The sequence below is a fragment of the Pelmatolapia mariae genome, linkage group LG4, assembly GCF_036321145.2.
Source record: "Pelmatolapia mariae isolate MD_Pm_ZW linkage group LG4, Pm_UMD_F_2, whole genome shotgun sequence".
NCBI lineage: Eukaryota > Metazoa > Chordata > Actinopteri > Cichliformes > Cichlidae > Pelmatolapia > Pelmatolapia mariae.
The window spans coordinates 35,336,645-35,352,366 of record NC_086230.1 but is presented as its reverse complement, the minus strand read 5'-3'; the positions used below and the strand labels follow the sequence as shown (position 1 = coordinate 35,352,366).

The 15,722-nt window shown below is 44.3% G+C and overlaps 1 protein-coding gene across 3 annotated transcripts; it reads left to right on the top strand.

Annotated features, from left to right (window-relative positions):
- Nucleotides 1-979: 979 nt before the first annotated feature.
- On the top strand, nt 980-12,926 carry LOC134626614 (keratin, type I cytoskeletal 20-like). 3 transcript variants are annotated; one of them, XM_063472580.1, is made up of 9 exons: nt 980-1,248; nt 1,725-1,853; nt 2,737-2,819; nt 3,233-3,392; nt 3,462-3,617; nt 3,716-3,847; nt 4,170-4,393; nt 4,492-8,489; nt 12,160-12,925. In XM_063472580.1, exons 1-8 carry the CDS (start codon nt 1,096-1,098, stop codon nt 8,360-8,362), a joined length of 4,908 nt encoding a protein of 1,635 aa, XP_063328650.1. In that variant the 5' UTR covers nt 980-1,095; the 3' UTR covers nt 8,363-8,489; nt 12,160-12,925. The 3 variants fall into 3 exon arrangements, with proteins under 3 accessions (XP_063328650.1, XP_063328651.1, XP_063328652.1); XM_063472581.1 differs by having other exon boundaries at nt 4,492-9,277; XM_063472582.1 differs by lacking the exon at nt 4,492-8,489 and having other exon boundaries at nt 12,160-12,926.
- The last annotated feature ends 2,796 nt before the right edge of the window (nt 12,927-15,722 follow it).

Genomic DNA, 15,722 nt, shown 5'->3' with positions numbered 1-15,722 from the left:
TGACTTTTTACTATGCCTTCCTGGAAAGCATCATGACCTCCTCCATCACCTGCTGGTTCCACTCCCTCAGCCTTCATACAGGAACAGACACACTGCATCAGTGTGCTCTAAAATCATTGGCCTGTCAGAACTCTGGCACAGGTTTTCAGCCAACAGGCCCTCAGACAGGCAGCCAAAATCATCAACGACCCCTCTCACATTCTTCACCCGCATTTCAATGGCTCCCCTCTGGGCGACGCCTCCGCTGCATTTCCTGCAGGACTGAGAGGAGGAGAGCCACCTTTGACCCCAAAGCAGCTCTGCTTTTTAACTCCAGCCGATGAGAACATTTCCCACACCAGAAACATAAACTACTCTCTTTTTATACTGCCAACACTTTTAGTCACTTACAGTTATTTATTCACCTTTCAGTCACTTTAATTTTAAAACTGTATATACTGTATATTCTGTGTATTTATTATCTCACTCTTACTGCCTGTTTGTGCCCTGTCCTTATCTTCAACATCATGCTGCTCTGTTGTATCTTAATTGCCTCTTGGGGATAAATAAAGTCTTTCTGATTCTGAATCTGAACGCAGGAATGAGGCATGTTGTATAAAGTGCTTTAACTGCTCAGAGCAGAAAATCACTGTATAAGAACCAGTCCAGTTAGCAGTTAGCATTTTCAGGCTGCTTTTCTTTTGACCTTTAAAGGTTTGTAAGGAGAGTCAGGCTGCTGCGATGTGTCCAGGGTGAGTAAACGCTCTCTAACGGTCTCTCTGTTGCAGGATCTTGTTGAGCTTTGATGGATTTGATTTTCCAGGTTGTAAATGAAGGTTTGGCTCTCAGGTTACAGGAGTGTTTGAGCCACACCATCTGCAGAACAAGTGCAAACCCGACGGCTGCTGGATGCAGCGTGCTGGGCAGGGCTGCCATCCTGCTCAGACCTGTTTCTGAATATCAGCATTTAGAGCAGATTAAACCTGAGCTCCATCTGCTCCTGACACACTTGAGACAGAAAACACCCGACCGCTTGCCTCAGATACACAGAACTCCAGAACACGACAGAGTTTGTTAAAGGAAGCTTTGAAGAAGCTGTGATGAAACTGAATTGAGATGATTTCTTGGCTGGTTCTCCGTGGCAGCAGAGCCGGCGGGTCGGTGTGTCCCAGCACGGCAGCTCCGGGCAGCGGCGGGAGCTCCTGTTTATCCAGAGAGAGAGCCGACCTGCAGCAGCTGAACAGGAGGCTGGCTTCATACCTGCAGCAGGTAGGATGGAGGCAGCATGCTTCATTGTTCCAACTGAGATTAATGAGCAACAGTTAAAAGGATCTGAAAGACTTGGAGGACAAAAAAACATCCGATTACTTTATGGACGTTTGCACTGCTTAAAGATTGATCTATAATGTTCTGTGGCAGGAGGACAAACTGTCCTCTCACGGCTGATTAATTATTGATTTGAAATTTTAAGAGCACAATAAATCAAAATCAAATGGACGAAATCATGAAACAAAGATTGTGTTTCATCACGTTTAAAACTAAGATCCGAAACATAATGTTTCCCAGAGCTGTTTGAATGTACACAGAGAACACGGTGATTCACTCATGATTAATGGGTAAAAACACAAAAACATTTTTTATGCATTTTTCATCTCAGACAGCAGGAGAGAGAGAGAGAGAGCGCGCCCGTGTAAACATAAAAACAGACTGACAGAGAATGTTTGTTTGTTTGTTTGTTTGTGCAGGTCGAGCATCTCGAGGCAGCCAATCAGATGCTGGAGCATCAGATCGAGGAGGAGCTGGACAGAAAGTGTCCCCGAGAGTTGAGGTGGCTGGACGGACACCTGAGGACCGCCTCCCTGCTGCAGGGCCAGGTAGACTGTAAATAAAGGATGGGCATGGTCTTGTGTTGTCACAGTTCAGTGTCTCTGTTGTCCATTTCTTTCCGTCCTTCACTTTTTCTTTCTTACATGCTCTGTCCTTCCTTTCACGTGGGCATGGACGTTTTGTCCTTCAGGTCTTCTCTTTCCCTCTCCCATTCGTCCCTTATTATTTGCCTTTTCTTTCATTAGTTCCTCTCCCAGTTTCCTTCCTTTCTTATCAACTTGGATTTCCTGTGATTAAAACCAGAGATAAATCTGAAGGACTCTGAGGTGTTCTGCTGTTAACAGATGTGATATGTCAGAGGAGTCATAAAGTAAAGGAAAGAACATGTGCAGACAGCGAAGCTGGAAACAAACCTGATGTCAAATTTATTCTTGTTGCAGCTTGTCGCAGCTTTAGACTCTCTGCAGTTCTGTGATAATTTAATGATGAAGTCAGAGATTAAAACATTTACCAGTTATGTTCCAAGTCAAAGCCAAACAATCTGATCCAGGCATCAACCTGCAGGCTGGAAAATGAAGCCAAACACTGGAACTACCAAAGCCTGCAGTTCCTCTAACGTCCACTAGAGGCTCCAGAAGTGAGTCAGTGCCAGAGGGCTCCCAGTTAATCAGTTTTAACCTTACAATCAAAGGTTAAACGAGGTTCTCAGGTGGTGTCAGGATGCTGTACCTGTGTTTAAAGGTCAGACGGGTTTGGACGAGTCCAAAATGTGACAGACTGAAAACCTGAACTTTGGCGTGTCCTGTAAAAACCAGAGAAGTCATTAAGGAAATCAACTATTTATTTGTGAGGAGGCGATTCTCCGCCCAGACGTTTGCACCACCTCCCACCACAGAATAAAGCTTCTCTCTCTCTCTCTGTCTCTCACAGATCAGCGAATGTCTCTCGGCCCAGGCTCAGGCAAAGCTGCAGTTACTCGAAGCAGAACTCACCGTCTTTGACCTCAAAGAAAGGTAGAGCCACACCAGCGATGTAATCATACCTGGCTCATGGGTCTCTAATGCACGTCAGTGTATGAGTGCAGAGGTCTGTACGGGATAACAACCATCACAGAGTCTGCAGCCGGTTTCAAACAGGAGAATGAGCTCAGTTCAAAATGCAGGTTTTCATCCCAACACGTTTATGTAACTGTCACACTTCTGTAATTTAACGTGAAAACTACAAAATCACACGACTCCTCCATCATTCAAACCAGTCAAAGCTTCGCTTCATCACCGTGCTGTAGCTGCTAGCTGTCTGCTAGCATCCACCCTGTCGTCCAAGGATGATCACACCTAAACGCAACAACATGGCTGCGGCCAAATATAGCTGAACATCTAAACAGATAAATGAAGACATGTCCCATGATCCTCTGCTGTGTGTGCAGGTGCCAAAAGGTGCGTGAGCAGCGTACTCACCTGGAGGCGGAGCTTAGTGACCTCGGGCTGCTGGGGGAGGTCCTGAAAGTTCACAGTCTGCCTGAGCTTCAGAATCTGCTGAATGAGCAAAAGCAAGAGAAAGCGGATCTGCAGACTCAACACCAGCAGGTAAAACAATCTCACCTGGATTCTTAAAAAAAAACAACCCTACATCCCTTTTCCTGTGTACCCGTGTAGGATATGCAGGTTCTCCTGGCCCAGATATCAGGGGGCGTCACTGCTGAGATGCACATCACTGAGTCTTCAGACCTGATCCAACAGGTGGACCACCTGAGACAGACGAGTGTTGGACACCTGGACAAGAACAAGAGCAAACCCAGGTGCAAGACTGAGGTAGGCACACTCACACTTGCACACCTGTATTTTAACATAAAGGAAACATTAATAAGGATTATAATGCAAAAGCATTTTAACAGGTGTTTTGTGTTCAGCTGTCCATGCAGAGCATTTCACAGGTGACCTTTGACCCTTCACTGGGGTCAGACGCTGACAGAGCCGAGCTAGAAGCAATGAGGAGAGAAGTGTGCTGTCTGACAGCAGAACTGACGCGACTTCAGGCTGCGGTAAGATCAAACTACACACCAGCACTCTTTCTGTAGGCCCACCTATGATCAGAGTTCCTCTGGTTCCTTCAGCCACATGTCATTTAGTTTTTTCCAGTCTTCTAGATTGGGTTGATGCTCTAGTTTAGCAAGATAATCTTCACAATAACACGTGTTTTATGAACTCCTCCCCCCAAAGAGCCAATCCACAGCTGAAGCCAAAAGCCGGTCAGACTTGAAACAACTCCAGAGTTTTCTTAAAGTCAGGACTAACAAGACAAAACCAAAACCATCAGCGTCAAGATAAAACCCAGGATCAGAATAAGTCTTCCTGTCTGTCCAGGTCTTGGTGTTGGAGTCCTCTGGTCGGGAGCAGAAGGAGTCATTACTCCAGCACCTGGTGGTCCTACAGGAGTCAGCAGATGGTTTGTGCAGAGACCTGGACTCGGTGCTCCAGGCTGCAGCTCAGCAGGCTGCAGACCATCAGTCCCTGCTGGACGTCAAGAACCAACTGGGGGCCGAGATACAGGACTACAAGCAGCTGCTGGACAGCGTGGACCGTCAGGGGTACGAGATGACGATAGAGGAATAGATAAATACGTCCCCTTTCAGTTATTAATCTTTAGTTTTTTTCCTCTTGCCTTTGTCTTGTTTTATCTTTTTAGAGTTTCACATGTTGACTTTAACTCCAAGCCAGATGTCAGATCTTCCTGTCTTGAGACCAGAAAACCCACATTCAGGAGCAACAAGATGGTGAACAGAACCGTCAGTGTTCAGGGCGGCCGCATTCACACTCTTGAACAAACACCGATAGTTTCACCGAAAACAGCGACTGCAGCCCAGTCAGATTTTGTCCACAACAAACATCCAAATAACTCACCTAGAACACCGACCAAGCCTCTGATGGAGACCATCCAAAATTCTGAAAACCAGAGAACAGTAGTGCTTTATAAAAAAGTGGGCAAGTCCATCATTTCTACAGAGACAGGCAGCAGACAGAGGAGCCCTGTGGAAGATAAAGTTCATACTAAAGATCATGATGTTGGGGCTCAAACTAGCCGAGACGTGCGAGCTTTGGTCAAGACTTCCAAAACGGGAGTAATCACAGCTCTGGTTCCTGACAGCATCGATGCCTTTCAGACCAAACAAGAGACCTTTACTTCCAAACAAGCTGGTTCACTCTCTACTGACAGAGGGACAGACATGGAAACTAACAAAAACACTCCTTCTGCAGGACCAGACGTAATTCAAAAACCACATTTTGTAATGTATGAGACCTCGTTTCATCTCTGCAAACCAGTTGCTGTTGAGGTAAAAGTGAGAGAAGCTTTGATTTATACTCAGATGGATCCGATTGAAGCCTCCTTCCAAGCAAAGGAAAAAGATCCAACAAAGATCATCATCAGGGAGGCTGAGACTCATCCAGAAGCTGTCAGGGACATGGATGAAAATGTCAGTACACCGCACAAGCCACCCGGATCTCCTCCAGTGTTTAGATCAAGTAAGGTTCAGAGTGACGTCTGGGGTGAGGTAGCCCTTATGAAAGAAACAGATAAAGGAACAAATGAAAGGTCTGTAAATCAAACAGTAGACACAGAAGATGTTCAAATCCTTGATCAGAGTTTGGGATTGTCCAAAACTGAACTGAATAAACTCATAGAAGACAAACCTGCAGTGCATGACAATGAACATTTTTTGTCTAGTATCTCAGAAATTAATAACAAGCTTCACAGTAAAACTACAAGTGCTGAGAACTTAAAGGAAGAAGTAGACAAAGTAGAAGAACTCCACGACTGCAAGGAAGTGAAGATGAACCATCTTAAATCAGAAAATGAGCTGATAAATCTGCAAAGTCAGGAGATATATTTCAGTGCTACAAACTCAGAAATGTCTATAAGTCTAACTGATTCTGGTGTGGCTTTAAGTTCCTCCAGCCCTGAAGAGCCTCAGAGTCCAAGAGAAGAGGAATCAATGAGTCCAACAAAGCCAGACGCATGCTTGAATCCAGAAAAGTGTTCAATGAAGAGTTCCACTGAGCCAGAACCGTATCTCACACCAAATGATCCACACATATGTTTAAACCCAACTGAGGATATGACTGAGGTGGATGATGGGCTTGTAGACAGAAAGGAAGAAGCAGAAGATACTTTGATTGTCCTGAGTTTAGATAAAAGTTTAACAAATATGTCCAACAACAAACTTGTGAAGGATGCAGATTCATGGACCAGTGTCGCCATTTCTTCTCCAGAAAGCAAGGAAAATAAAAAGTGTTATATTCAACATACAGATAGTTTAAAGGCAGAAGTGGATGAAATGAAAACAGTCAACAATGCCAGCGAGGTAAAGCTGGATCCAGTCGAGTCTAAGAAGAAGACAAGTGATCTTTCAGGTGAAGAGGCGTCAAATATATCTACAAGTTTAACAGATTCTGGTGTCGGTTTGAGCTGTTCCTCTTATGAAGAGTTACAAAGTCCAAAAGAAGTCCATTTGTCAGTCGGTGAAACAAATTCACCCAGCTGCTTGAGCCCAAAAATATGTGTGAGTCCGGATGAGACCGAGGTCATGCTAAACCTTACAGATCAAGTGTTTTGCCCAGTAGATGTGGAAGACCAAATTGCAAGTCCTGATCTACGTCCGAGTCCAAATGACCCAGAAAATTACCTCAGCCCAAATGACTCAGACATATGTCTCAATCCAGATAGTGACGAAAAAGAAGAGGCAGGAAGTCTGAATCTAACTGAGGCAAATGCACGTGTTCACCCAGGAGAGAAAGTCATTCTGTCAACAAAAGAGGACGGACAGTCGGTATCATTTAGTGGAGATGGATCATTGCCAGAAGACAGAGGTACGAGAGTCATAATGTCAGAGGGAAACCGGGGTGTGCTTTTTAGGCCATTTAAAGGTTATGAAGGAAGGGGAGTTAATCTGAATGGCACAAAGATAAGTTCTAGACCAACCAGTCAGAGAAGCAGCCTTCAGGTGAGCAGCAGTCATGGAGGCTCGGTGTTTGGAGATAGACGAAGTATCATAGCAGACAGAGAGGAACAGCTTGGTTTTGGAGGCCTTTATCGCAGAAGAGATGCAAGAAGGTCCAGAGGCAAAGATGTAAGTGGTCCTGCAGATGAAGATAAGATAGGAGGTGTGACTATGAATAGAGGTATGAGGGGGCAGAGAAACAGTGACTGGCAAGTGAAGAACCAAACAGGTAATGCCGAAGAAGCAAGCTTTGGAAATACCCTTTCCACCAGAGGAATGACCTCTAGCAAGCCCGGAGGTTTTAGCAACAGTGGAGATGCACAAGTGGGTACAGCAGGGGTAAAGGGACGATTCAGTGGAGACTCGATGGTTTATGGTGGCTGCTTGGGACATATGAGTGTCAGCTTACCGAACTCAGGGAGCAAGGAACATCTTCCAGAAGAAGGGAGATTTGGAAGTAGGGGGTGGATGGTTTATGGTGACAGTCTTAGACGTAAGAACAGCTTAGACGCTGGGACTAGCTTACCCAATGAAAGGGGTGGAGAAAACTCATCCATCAATGGAAATCTTGCAACAAGTCCACCAGAAGCAGGGAGATTTGGGAGGAGGTGGATTGGAGAGTGGATATTTGACGGAGGCAGTCTTGGACGTAAGAACAGCTGGGCTGGCAGCGATAGCTCGCTGAGTGCTGAGAGCAAAGAACGCCTTTCACCTGCCACAACCCCACCAGGAGCTGGGATATTTAGCCGTGGGGAGTGGAAGGTTTACGGTTGGCATGCTGGGTGCATGAGCAGTGATAGCAAAGACTGTCCCTCAGCAGCCACACACATAGCAACAAGCCCACCAGGAACACCAGGAGCAGGAAGGTTTAGCAGTGGGGAGTGGACAGTGTATTGTGGGAGTCCTGGTCGTGTGAGCAGAGCTGATAGCGCTGACAGGGTCAGTGTCAGCAGCAGCCAGATGGTCAGTCCTCCCAGCAGCTACGCCAGCAGTGGGCGTAGACTCAATAGTGCTGGAAGTGGTGGCAGGCTGAGCTCGGCCAGTGTTGTGAGGCGCAGCAGCAGCGTGGGGAGATTCACCGGCACGGGCAGCGGCGGATGGAAACCTGTTTACAGCTCAGCGAGTGGGCACAGCGTGGGGAGTGCAGGGTGGGGCGGGGAAGAGAGGACAACCAACAGGCAAAGAGCTCCAAGCCCCGGGAGGAGGATCGGGGGCAGTGGGGGGTGGCTAAGCAGTTCAAAGGCTGCTGGGAACCAGATTAGCGGCGCAGGAAGTGGATCCAAAGTCGCTGGTAGCAGTGATAGACTCAGCAGTCATGCTGGAGGGAGGATCAGCAGTTCAGGGAGGACCAATAATACCGGGGGTAGGGTCATCAGCAGCAGCGATCGGCCAATCAGGAGCACGGGAAGCCAAGCCGGACGCAGCAAGGAGAAGATCAGCGTCTGCAAGATGGCGGCACTAACGATCTCAGCTGCAGGGAGGGAGAGAAGTCAGGAGAGGCAAAGACAAGCTCAGAGAGCCCGACAACCACGACAACAACAACAACGACAACAACCATGACAACAACAGCAACCACGACAACAACAAGAACAACAACAACAACCATGACAACAACAAGAACAACAACAACAACCATGACAACAACAGCAACCATGACAACAACAAGAACAACAACAAAAGGCTGCAGGTGAGATCAAAGTCACAAAGACAACAATACAAACACATCCGAGGAGTTCACGTCCAGCATGAAGAGAAAGTAATGCAGGCGACACGAGCAATGACCTGATCTGAAATAAGAACATCGTTGTGGGGTCTTTACTTTTCAGTATTAAGCAGCTTCAGGTGACTGTTGTTGTGATTTGGTGGCTTATAAATAAAGCTGAATTGAACTGACGCATGCACACATTAACTTTCTCGGATTACTGAGGCTGTTTTCAAACATGCTGAAAAGAGAATCCAGAGTAAATTTTATTCCCAACAGGCTTAAAATACACAAAGCCTGAGCTCATGGAAATCTGTGCTTTTAATTCTAAATGCCTGGATCGACGCTTCTGACCAGGGCCGGACTGGGACAAAAAATCGGCCCGGGCATTTTGACTAGAGACTGGCCCACCAGGATATAGATTGAAAATGTGACGTCATTCAGGGGTAAAATCGCAAAGGATTCTGGGAACTTGAGGCAAGAGGTACTAGCGCACGCAGGCTTTCAATTGAACTCAGTTACACAGCGATAAAAAGAAACACAAAGAATGGCAAGAAGCTGCTGTATTATTAACTGCAATAGCCGGTCGCATGACAGCCACGGGAAGCCGACGGGTAAAGAGATCGTTTTTTTTATCGGATTACGTCGTTGAAGAGAAATTTTTTAAGCCATGTTTCCGAAGTAAGAGCCGACGGATGGTCTGGATATACCAAATATAACGTCTCAGAACACTCCAGCTCACATGTTAGTCTGCTCCAAGCATTCCCACAAAGGTCAGTGTTTTGTAGCAGTTAATACGTCATTTTTCATAATTGGTGATATAGGTTACAAGCAAGTCTGGCGCTGAACAGAAATTGTCGCGCTATGCTCCTTTATTTATTGTGCATAAATAGTGAATTGTCCTGACACAATATTGCGTTTCGCTTCTATTATTACCACGGTACATTGACAAAAACATATACTTTTATTCACAGGATAAAACAGTTGTTTTGTATCACTAATTGTCCAGTGCGATTACAGCATACAATATTATTGTCACTGCTACATTTCTGTAATGCGTACCAGAAATGATTTCCACTACTAATTAATTACCTTCGAGCTCAAAGGTTATATTAATAAACGGTTAACGAATGTGTATTTATGACGATGATTTGTGAGACTGGTAAACTTACCTTTGTTTGTGCGATGGTCTTTCGTTCTACACGGTGCATTTCAAGGTCCTGTACCCATCCGTCGGTAAACTGTACCTGGGCTTGTTGCAGTGACCTGAAGTTACTAAAAACTTCATGAGTGTATGCACTCGCTCCAAGAACCGTATAATTATAAATCTGAGCGTGGTGAAAGTTGGGCAGCACGCTAACGTTTTTTGTCCACTCTGTGTGCTCGTAAGGGTCTGACCCTTTCACTCCTTTGATTTTTTCCTCGTATTTTTTCTTTGCCTTTTCGTCGAGTCTGTCTTTGTACAGACCGGCATTGTTCTCCTTAGTTTTGTACATTCCTTTTTTGTGCGGCAAAGAAAAACCAAGAAGGTATTGGAACCGGAGAATGAACGTTTTGCGGTGCTGCAAATGCTTGCATTTGATGCGGTACTTGGATTGTTTTGCCTCGAGTTCCCGGCATGCAATGCGCGAAAGTCACGTGATCTGTCAATCGCTATAGGGCTTTGGAGTTGACGTCACGCCGCAGTGCATTGTGGGATCGCGGCGCCATGTCAGAAGGCCACAAATCAAAACAAACACACTGTGTTGATAGCAGGACTGCCAGAACCATGCTTAAAATCAACGCAAAAGACAAAGGGCTGTATCGCGACCGACTGCGCCCAGATGCCAAGAGACGGTACATGGAAAAATTAGCGTGCATCGGTAATGTGGACCCGTATGAAAAAAGGCAGTGGAGCGGAAACCCAGACGGCCTACCGCCGTTGTCCTATCCCGATATCGTCGCGTACCTTGTCTGTGGAGTCAGCGCATACACGGAGAATCATTTTAGGAATTATAAATTCCTGGAGGCGCACATCTAATTCACAAACAGTTGGGTACAAGATTTGGCCGTTTTTAAGCCTCCACGTTGTGAGTACCTTGACCATATGATCAAGATACAGCCAGAGGTTGCCAGCTGTGCGTTGCCATGTAAATAGTTTGCATTTCACGTGTATGTACTTGCTAAGTACATGTCAACAGATCTTGAATAAAAAAATAAACATACTTTTCTTTTCTGTTTCATATTTCATATGCTGGTTTGCCTGCAATAATGCCAAATAATACGCTACTCCGTCAACATGACGTGGTTCTGCAGCATCACACATTAGGATGTTTATCTAATTATCTATGACCTCAGCACATTCAAAATAACACGATAGGAGGTGTCCCGTATCTAGCAAGTAAAAAAAATAATAAAATAAAATAAAATAAAATAAACAATAAAAGGTAAATCAAATGGACCATTACGGCAAGGCTGGGATGGTCCATTTGGTAAAGTAAATCCGTTGGGCATCTTTCTTCGCCTTTAGACAATAATTCTGATGGCAAAAGAACCAAACGGGACAGGTTTAAAAAAAGAAAAAAAAAAAAGAAAAAAAAAAGGAATAAATCAGCACAGAAATCATAAAAAGAAGATGCTCGAAAAGAAGAAAGAAAAAAAAGGAAAAAACAAACAAAAAAAAACAAACAAAATAACACGAAAAGCCTATTAAGAGAGATATGAATTTATTTAGAAATCACCGGAAAGAAAATGCCGGGAGCAAACCAACAAAAAATTGGGGATGGCAGAGAACTCGATATCCGCTCGTCTGACCGCTGCAATCCAAGCCTGACGTCTTCGTTTAGTAATATCGGATACATGAGATCCCTCCCGTTGCCTCCAGGAGGGGAAACGATGAAAAGAGAGCCAATTTTCCAGCTTCTTGCCTTCCTTATCGTGTGATCTAACGTTCTAACACAGCACGTACGAACCATAGCTGACGCTTCCGTGTACTTTCTTTGGCCTACTGTCATGGCGGGAGGGGGCGTGGCCCTGCTCCCGTGACATCACGCTCCAAAGCCCTATAGGAAAAACCTTAAATTAAGACCAAGAACACTAGAGGTGAGACATGATCATTAATTAATATTAAAATTAATAAATGACAGATTTAGTGATATTTTCATAAACACCTCCTTTCCTTTTTTGTTCTCCATTTTCTTTAGTTCGTCTATAAGATTGCTAAACAAGGGGGAGGGTGCATCCGGCCTCCTCGGCTGTAATTGGTCCAGCCCAGAGTCGATCATGACCAATTGGCCAATCCAACACCTTTCATTATATATACCCTTCCTAAAAAAAAAAAAAAATCCATCGACCCATAAAAACAAAAAATCGCCAGCGGCCCACCGGGCAAATGCCCGGTATGCCCGATGGCCAGTCCAGCTATGCTTCTGACCGGACGTCCGCATTAATTTATGTGAAACTAAAGAACATTTGATTAGTTACAGCAGGGAGAAAACAGGGAACATCTAACCTGTGTCGTATGAAGAGGCAAAGTAAATGCTGCGAGTGTTTGTTCCTTTTTTGTTGTTTATATGCAGACTGTTTATTTATACGTTCAGATGTTTTCAAAAGTACGCGCTGTGATGAAGCGTCACTCTGTTTAAAAACATTAAGAATGGTCTCTCTTGCCTTGCAGCTCCCTCGCCTCTCGTCCAGCACTCGCTGACCACAGGTGTCAGGGTCATGACCTCTGACCCTGAGGGCGTTGATGACATCATGCAAGTCTGAGTAGGGTGATATTTTCCCCCTCAAAATCAGCTGATTCTTTTTCTACATTAAATAGTGATTTTTTTTACAAATTTATTATTATTTTAGGCTTTTTCTCATATGGACATTAAAGACTGACAGGAAGGACATGCAGCAAAGGGCCACAGGTCGGATTCAATCCCGGGCCGGCCCCACTCAACCATGCGGCATATGGTCGTCTGATCATCCCACTGAGCTGAACCAGTGCCCATAGATATTGAATTTAATGGAGCCATGACCACACAGCAGTTTTTATCTCTATATGTTGAATATTTTCAGACTGACAGGTGCAGAGGCAGCAGACATCCTCGCCAAATCTTTTGGCTGAAAAACACTTTTAAGCTCTGAAGCAGTTTCATTCACACTGAAAGTGTCACAGTCTAAAGACCAAATCAGTGTTTTGTTTCCAAATCTCAGAGTGTTAAAATATGATGATGCTGGAAAATTATTTTGACCCAGAAAGAATGACGTGTTGAACATGACGCTGTTAAATCAGTGTTGGGGAGTAACGGAGTACATGTACCAGCGTTACGTATTTAAAATACAAAATATGAGTAACTGTATTCCGTTACAGTTACAGTTGAAAAAGGTGGTATTCAGAATACAGTTACTTTGTTAAAATAAATGGATTACATGGCGGTATTTTCCTGTTTCCTGTTTTTTCTGCCCTCTCTATTTTTGGTAATTCCACGCTGGTGGAAACCCAAACAAAACACGCATTAAGAGGCTCAAATGCCTGTGTCTCAGTCTCACGGCCCATGTCACCTCTACTTGCAGCCTGGTATTGGTATGGCGAGTAACCTTCAGTAATCGTAATAAATAAATCACACAGCAATAGTACAGTCATCAGTTGTAAAAAAGCATGATAATATATTGAGTAATCCAAAGTATTCAGAATAAATTACTCTCATTGAGTAACGTAACGGAATACGTTACAAAATACATTTTGGGGCATGTAATCTGTAATCTGTAGTGGAATACATTTTAAAAGTAACCTTCCCAACACTGTTAACAAATACATGTTAAAAAGAAGACATATGTTTCACATTTAGAGGACAAACCACAGGTTTTGGCTTTAAATGGTTAACAGTCTCATCAGCTGGTTTCATTTCCTTAGTTAATAATAACTTAGATTTGTATAACATCTTACAAGAAAACCACCTTTTAACGTTTGTCTTCTTTATGCGGTGAAACAAAGCAGATTCTTCAGGTGTTGGAGTGACATCAGGAGGCAAAGGTGCTTCATCAGCTTCTCCTAAAAGTTCATGTTGAGCAACATACGACAGTAAGCACCAGGACTTGTTTTTATTGAACTTCATAATCAGCAGGTTAACGTTACAGTCTTATCCTCGCTGCACATTCAGTCTAACCACCAGAGGGCAGCACAGACAAAGTGAAATTTTAGGTATGTTTGTAAAAATCAGGCATCATTTTATCAGCTCCAGTTTTGATCATCAACAAAACTGGAGCATATTCAGTATATTCATACATTTGAATATAAACATTGTTAGGTACACATGTTCAGCTGCTCATTAAGGCAAATTTCAGCTGGACGCGGTGAAGATGACCTGCTGACACAGGTAAATATGGAGCTCACTGCACACCTGTGTCTATAATTATTTTTATACTTTCCCAAAGCTGAAATTCTATAAACAAGAAGGGACTGAATTATAGCTCACCTGGTTAAATTATATTCAAGCTCACAGTTTGCATCATTAGGGGGCGTGACTGTGACTGACAGGTGGATCTGCTAGCTGTCTGATAGCTATCAACACACCCCAAACCCACATGCTGTCACATCCCTGAGCAAAGATCAAAACATCACCATGTTACCAGCCGTCTAAACACAACAGATTATCACACAAAATTACTACACTCCTCAGAGACAACAATACCTATGAAGCCTGGAGACAAGAGCCCACAAGCAACTACAAAAAGAAAGTTATCAGTTTACTACAGCAACTTGAAAAGGATTAGAGTTGAGGATAGAGTTGTGGCCAAAAGTTTTGAGAAAGACACAAATATTGGTTTTCACAAAGTTTGCTGCTTCAGTTTTTAGAATAGCATATTGCATATACTCGAGAATGTTATGAAGAGTGATCAGATGAGTTGCAAAAGGACCTGCTGGCATCATTTCAATAATCATCTCGTTAACTCAGGTGAGAATGTTGAGACTGGATGTGTTAAAAGGAGGGTGATGCTTGAAATCAGTGTTCTTCCTGTTAACCATGGTCACCTGCAAATACACATGTGCAGTCATCATTGCGTTGCATAAAAAAACGGGCTTCATGGGCAAAGATGTTGTTTCTACTAATCAACCATTTATCAGATCATCAAGAACTTCAAGGTTCTTGAGAAAGAGGTTCAACTGTTGTGGAGAAGGCTTCAGGGCACAGAAGAAAGTCCCGCAAACAACAGGACCGTCTTCTAAAGATGATTCAGCTGCGGGTTCGCCATTCCTGCGGTTTGCACAGGAATGGCAGCGAAGACTTTTGGAAGATGGCCTGGTGTCAAGAAGGTAAGCAATGAAGCCACTTCTCTCCAAAAACCCCCCCCAAAACATCAGGGACAGACTGATTTTCTGTAAAAGTACAGCGAGTGGGCTGCTGAGGACTGGGGTAAAGTCATCTTCTCTGATGAAGCGCTTTCAAGTTGTTTAAAGCATCTGGAAAAAGCATTGTCCGGAGAAAAAAAGGTGAGCGCTACCATCAGTCCTGTCTCATGCCAACAGTAAAGAGTCCTGAGACCATTCATCTGTGGGGCTGCTTTTCATCCAAGGGAATGGGCTCACTCACAATTTTGGCAAAAATCACAGATGTGAATGAAAAATGGTACCAAACATTCGTCCAACTTCTTCCAATGATTCAAGAACAGTTTGGTACAAGATGGCGCTGGAGTGACGGCAGCCTTTCCAAGTAGCTCTGCAACACCGCACCTTTCTTAACTTTTAACTTTTTTTAGACTAGGCTTTCAAACTTTATTTCACCTTCCTCTAGTTACTCTACTTATACGTCTTAGATATAGCGATACAAGATGGATAATACACTTTTTAAAACTTCTGGAACCAGCTCCTTCATCTATTCGAGAGCGGAGCTGCTGGCACTAAGAACAAAGGGACAGACCGGCATGCGACACATCATCCCGGCTGAGATAAAGAGGAGCTACAGAGGCTGCAAGACTGGAGCGAGGAAAGCGGATCACCGGAGGCGATTCAAACCATCAATCCCGACAGTGATAATGGGCAACGTGAACTCGCTACAGAATAAAATGGACGAACTGTGTGCTCTGAACAACCACCGACTATACCGTGAGTGCAGTTTGTTTATCTTCACGGAGACGTGGCTAACCGAGCTAACGCCACAGGCTAACGTAGACCTATGCGGTTTCACATCCGTGAGAGCCGATAGGGACACGCAGGCCAGCGGGAAAAGCCAAGGTGGGGGACTCATTGTC

Bases quoted from the DNA above. Each gene is read 5' to 3' on its own strand.
- LOC134626614 (XM_063472580.1), top strand. From the start codon at position 1,096: ATGATTTCTTGGCTGGTTCTCCGTGGCAGCAGAGCCGGCGGGTCGGTG. The intron at 1,854-2,736 runs GTAGACTGTAAA...TGTCTCTCACAG, and splicing joins CCTCCCTGCTGCAGGGCCAG to ATCAGCGAATGTCTCTCGGC. The intron at 3,618-3,715 runs GTAGGCACACTC...TTTTGTGTTCAG, and splicing joins AACCCAGGTGCAAGACTGAG to CTGTCCATGCAGAGCATTTC.